This window comes from Arachis ipaensis, chromosome B8, assembly GCF_059453495.1.
Source record: "Arachis ipaensis isolate K30076 ecotype BB chromosome B8, ASM5945349v1, whole genome shotgun sequence".
Classification (NCBI taxonomy): domain Eukaryota; kingdom Viridiplantae; phylum Streptophyta; class Magnoliopsida; order Fabales; family Fabaceae; genus Arachis; species Arachis ipaensis.
The window spans coordinates 22,127,015-22,133,014 of NC_142443.1; the positions used below are offsets into that span (position 1 = coordinate 22,127,015).

Consider the following 6,000-nt stretch of genomic DNA (forward strand, 5'->3'; position numbering starts at 1 on the left):
CAATGTTATCCTGCCGTCAATTATACATCATGAGCGCTTTAGTTTGAGTTTTAAAAATCTCTTCTTGAAGTTAGAATACAAATGTTTGGGATAGAATTGATGATCTACTCCGAAAAATAGCTCATCAAATATTGAAACTAATTCCTACAACATTTACATAATTCACTTTTATAGGGATATAATTGAATATAAACATAAATAGTGGGTATAATACTAAAATCTAACACATCCAAGTGAGACCTAATTGAGAATGAATACATCCAAGTGAGAATAATTGAAAAATATAATCTGATTTGTTAGTATAATTGATAGTAGGATAACATTGAATCACTTTTATAAACGTTAAGGATATAAATAGGACGATTTAAACATTAGGGACACAAATAGGACTTATCCCAAACGTTGGGGATAAAAATGATACTTTACTCTTAGAATAAAATAACATATAGGTCAATTAATTTGTTGAACAAAAGAAAAACATTAATAAAATCACAATGGTTATGCTCGTATACTACTCAATAAAAGAGACGTTTTTAGTTTTTTTTTTTAGCAATATAAAATGTTAGTTTTTATGATTTTTTTTTTTTTTTAAAACTAGTTTTTATGAACTTTGGTCCTCTATCTTTATGATCTTTTCACGCTCCTTGTAATAGCCCGTAGGAAGTATGTATTAAAATAATTAAAATATTTTTGTCACAAAAGAAAGGAAAAAGAAAAAAAACAGGAAGAAACAACCTTAAAGGGAGGCTGGAAGTCCCTATGAAGGATGGTACAAATATTATTCATGGTTCTAACCATTCAACAATGTTGTTTTGCACTAGCTTCACTTTAACAATCTAATTCCAATCCATAATAATCTCATGAATTCTATTCACTATATATATCATTGTCTACACTAGTGCGAGCAGGGCTTTACTTCTTGGACTGCAACACAAACATTTAGATTATTATTTGTTTTACAAGTCACTTGTCCAAAACCACACTTCTAAACTAAAATAAGCCTTTTCCAATGCGAAAAAAACTCAGTGATGCAAAACAAAAGCATGTGCAAGGATCCATGTACAACTTTTCGTCCGACAGAGAAACTCACGTGCATTTGTCTTCATATAAAGTTAATAATTAAAAATTATTAGATGATTATTTAATCAAATTTATCAAATCATCTAATAATTATTAAGTCACATGCATGTGATCGTCGAGCCTTCACCTTCGTCTAATTTCCACTAGCATCTTGAATAATACACCTAACATAAGAAGATTGATCAACAATAAAAATATTAATATCACGGTTTACCTTAACTAAATGAATTACAGAAGTGGGCAACCAATCATTCAATAAAAAGGAAGATATAATAGTTATATGAAAAGAGTAGACTCAATCTAATTTTTTAGCAGTATTTCGACTAAGAATCATTACCTTTTTGAAAGATCACGGAACAGTTGGATTGAAAATGTCGTTATTGCAGTCTCTTCACACCCGCTAACTATTGACGGATTTGGTTTCCAACGTACAAATTAAAAATCTTTAATTGCTTCATGATTAAAATATGACTTTAATCTAAAATAAACAATAAGCGTATGTATATAGCAAAAGTAAATAAATATCGAAGATCAACTGCAGCACTAAGTGTTTGTTTGGATTAGATTCTTTGAACGAAGAAAGTACTTTTTTAAAAAGAATTTATTAAATTTTAAATATGTTTAAATACATTTTTTTAAACCAACAATAGTTTATTTTTTAATAAAGTAGAAACAAAAGAATTTTCAATCTTTAAATTAAAAAAAAACTTTCTAAATGAAAAATAATTTTTTTAAATAAAATATTAATATTTTTATTTTAAAAACCAATTCAAATTGACTCTAAATATTTAAGAAAAATATTAAGTGACTAATATTTTTTTATATTTGCATTTTCATTTGAGTCAATATTAGTCAACTTTTCATTTCTCTAACTAAAATATTGACCCATAATATTTTCCAAATGCAACAATATCATCTATCCTATATCATTATATTTTTCGTCCTGCACATATAACACTTTGGCATAATGAGAATCATGAGAAAAATCCTAATTAATAATTAGCAAGTAAATTAAAAGAAACATAAGAAAACTACAAAATTTAGAATAAAAGGTTGTCCTCCTCCAATCCGTCAACAACTGATTTTTCCACTGAAAGAATTTCTTCGCATGGAGTTAAAAGTTGAAGACAAATGGGTAGGCATAGAACAAGAAGATGACATAGACAACAAATTAGTATCACTCCTTTGAACAAGCGACCCTTGCTTAAGCATCTTCCTCCTATATTGCATTAACCCAATTAACTGGTTGTAATCTCCACTCTTATTACGCCCATATTGACAATTATTATTTTCTGGCCTTCTTCTTGCAGGACGCACCACATAGAACCAAATTGAAGTGTAAAATATAGCCAAAGTTTTACCCCACATGACCAAGAACAAAAGACTGACCAAAAGCATGTATGTAGCTGTGTAAGCATCATAGGAGCAACATTCCCTCTTATAATTGATGTAAATTTGGCCCTGTTTTGGGGTCCTAGGATGATTTTGTGAGAAGGGTGTTCTAGGTGCATTAATATTTTGTGGCGAAAAGGGGGTCCTATTGGAAACACTTTGTGGCGAGAAGGGTGATTTGGGTGAGGAGGAGTGCGTTGTTGTTGCATGATGAGGGGAAAATATTGAACCAAGACGAGAGGAAAATGAACTTGTTGAGCTTATAGAAGCCGAGGTGGTTAATAGAGGGGAGGAATTGTTGGAAGGATTTGATGGTAATGAGGTGGTTCGGAGATTATGCAAACGCATGTTTTTTATTGTGAGTGTTGGGGTTAAGACTTTGCTGTTATTGTTATCTTGGATGGGGCTAAAGGAGTTCAGGCTGGGGCTGGAGCTGCTGCTAGTGCTAATGCTGCTGCTGCTGCTGCTGTTATCGTTGCTGCTCATGTTGCTCAGGCTGCTCATGCTGCTGCTGCTGCTATTTGATCTTAATTTTCTTTCCTTCCTTTCTTTTCTTTTGTTAGAAAGTGTTCTTACCTGTTAAAACCATCATTATTGGGGACAAAATGTTACATTTTTCTAATAATATAGTTTGAAAAAAAATTATTAAAAAGTATGTAATTGAATGATTGGCTATATTGTAGGAAAATTAAATTCTTAAATGAAATTAAAAAAAAAATCATTAATCAGTGAAATCAATAAAAAAAACTTTAGTTACAAAATTAGATTAATTACATGTTTGTCATGTTTGCTTATTCCGAAATAAATATACAAAAATATTATTTATACATAAATATTTCTATATTTCTTTTATATTTTTTATGTATTTATATATAAATATATATAATTTAATTTTAATATTTATTTTATAACAATTTTGATATACACCTAACATAATTAATATATATTATGGTATGTAGAGAAAAAATAAAAATAAAAACAAACCAATGATGTCTCTTTAATGGCCTTTCTGAGGGCCTGCCACTTGCTCTTTCTCCGGCGAGTCTCTCCTCCGGGAGACAGCAGCATGTCGTCGTCGTCGAGGGTGGCAGTGGGCTTGAAACACGTTAGCAACCTGCTCCTTCTGCTCATACTGCTCGTGTCGCTGCTATTGCTGCTGTTGGTGCTGCTATTGCTATTGCTCCTTTGCATGCCATGATTAATTATGAATTCCATGGAGTCCATCAATATATCTCACAAAACGAATTGAGAAATAGGCCTAATTACTTTGAAGGAAATGGAAGATGAATAAGGAGAAATAGAATAATTCTTATGTTGTTGATGCTAAATAGCCTATGAAGAAAAAGAAAAATAAGAACGTTGTTAATTTGTTATTGTTATAGATAATTATATATATACTGTTGGAGAAAGCGGTTAATTAAACAACTATTAAAGGAGAAAAATAGAGAAGCGTGGTGGCGTTTGAGATTCCGTGGGTTCCGTTAGTTATTACAGTTATTTGATTTGACTTGATTTGCTATCGCTACAACGAAGAAGTGCTTGGCATCTAATAAAATCTTTTAATTAAAGTAATATTAAGTAGTTATTATGGATAAGACTTAGGTTTAATGTCTTTAAATAAATTACGAGATGTAAGTCATGTAACAGAAGAAATAAAATTAAGAGTCAAATTGAATGAAATAAAGTGTAACATTAACAAATTAAAAATAAGTCTATTATTATCATATCAAATCCGTTAACAACGCTTATTTTAACGCCACATCATGTTGAGGTTTAAAAATGAGAAAGCCAGGATAATTGTTGTGGAAGTGACCGCGAGTTATTAATTGGAATGTAAATATAATAATGATTATTTGATTAGTTCAGGGTGGATGTTCTATTTTATTCTATTTATCGTCTACCCAGCGAGTTGCTGTTTGTAGAGCAGTTAACATCAACTTTTTGTTATAATAATTAAATAATAGTAATTTTTTAAGAATTTAATTTTGACGTTAAATTAGTATAAAACATTTTATACAATCGTCTAATCACATTAAAAATAATTGGTTAACTTTAAATTAAACCTCAAAATTATTTCTAAAATTATATTTGAATCTCGAAATAGTATCTTAAGTTAATAGTTATTTAATTTTGTCTTTAAAATTACACTCCATAATTTCTAGTAGTCTTTAAAATATTTTCTGTCTATCCACTTATCATAAAAAAAACTAAACTGTATGCACTGATTCCTAGAACGCTCGCACTTAATGACTAACTGATGTGGTAAAAGAATTTTTTTTTTTTGTAATTTAATCCCTTTCCCCTCCATTAAAACCTAATTCCCAACTTATTCTACTCTTTTCATATAATCATAAAACAACTTTAATTCCCATTTTATTAACAAGTTAAATTGCACATAAGCCACACGCTGCCGTATTGGAATCACATTCCTCAAGGTGGGGTCTTTCTTTGCGATCATCAAATTGAGGTCGTCGTAAATTAAATTGAACGTTGCTCTTCCCATTCTAAATGCTTTTCTAAACTCTTATTTTTTTCGATGTGGGAGTAGTAGTTGTCATGGTTGGAATGGTGGCGGAGCGTGGCGGTAGGGTTGCGGTATTCTTGCACGTCGAGGACTGAGAACGAAGTAAGGATACCGCCATTAAGTTTTTTCATTTTCTTGTTATTCATGTTCTTCTCCTTTTTGTTGCTATTTGTCGTCTCATTCTTCTTCTTAGGCGGCGTTGATGCAGTGGCATTTTCTGGCGGTGGGTTGGCATTCGTGGTAGTTCATTTGAAAGAGTATGGAATGGAGGAAGGTTAAGAGGAATTGTGGGTCTTTAAAAGTTGAGATTTTCATACAATGCAATGAAATAGAAGTATGAAGTGTTGGTGTATAAGAAGACTAAATTGCAAAAATAGGGTTTCTTTCGCTACATCAGCTAGTCATTACAATGCCAACATTGAAAGAATTAGTTTAGCTCAACTTTTCAATAGCAATGATAGACGGAAAATGTTTTAGGGACTATTATGAATATCAGAATACAAGTTTGAGAACAAAATTAGATAACTATTAATTTGGGAGACCATTTTGAGACTCGAGTGTAACTTCAATAATCACTTTGAGACTTAACTCCTTAACTTTTTAGTAAGAAAATTGATTTTATATTAGACAAGTGAATAATAAATATTAATATGTCTATTAATTTATTCCTGCTACACATACAAACCTTTTTGGCAAACAAGTCCAAACAAGTTATTAACCCTAATCCAACAAAACCCACTTACATAACGCGCGCATGAAATCACGCCGCTCTTTTTCGTGTTTCTTATTCTTTTTCTTCGCGTTTCTCGTCCGATGTAAGAACCGGAGTTTTTCACGTAAAGCCGTTTTAATAATAATAATAATTTTAGTACCCGGGATAGATTCAAAATTTAGAAGTTTTAATTTGAAAATAAAAAAGTGAAATTTGATTTTAATGAATTTTTCTGAGTTGGAAAATGTATTTCTTTCGAAAAGTTTTTGTAAAAATACGAACTGACACTACC

The 6,000-nt window shown here is 30.8% G+C and overlaps 1 protein-coding gene across 1 annotated transcript; it reads right to left on the reverse strand.

The window, feature by feature from the left end:
- Positions 1-2,021: 2,021 nt before the first annotated feature.
- Positions 2,022-3,807, reverse strand: LOC148547427 (uncharacterized). Its single transcript, XM_088497580.1, has 2 exons — positions 3,457-3,807; positions 2,022-3,048 (listed from the first exon to the last, which is right to left on the reverse strand). Exons 1-2 carry the CDS (start codon positions 3,694-3,696, stop codon positions 2,152-2,154), a joined length of 1,137 nt encoding a protein of 378 aa, XP_088353706.1. The 5' UTR covers positions 3,697-3,807; the 3' UTR covers positions 2,022-2,151.
- Positions 3,808-6,000: the final 2,193 nt, after the last annotated feature.

What these genes read in the sequence shown, in the direction of transcription:
- LOC148547427 (XM_088497580.1), bottom strand. Translation starts at nt 3,696, where the DNA reads ATGGACTCCATGGAATTCATAATTAATCATGGCATGCAAAGGAGCAAT. An exon ending in CCATTAAAGAGACATCATTG is followed by an intron (nt 3,049 to 3,456) that starts GTTTGTTTTTAT and finishes TGGTTTTAACAG; the next exon opens with GTAAGAACACTTTCTAACAA.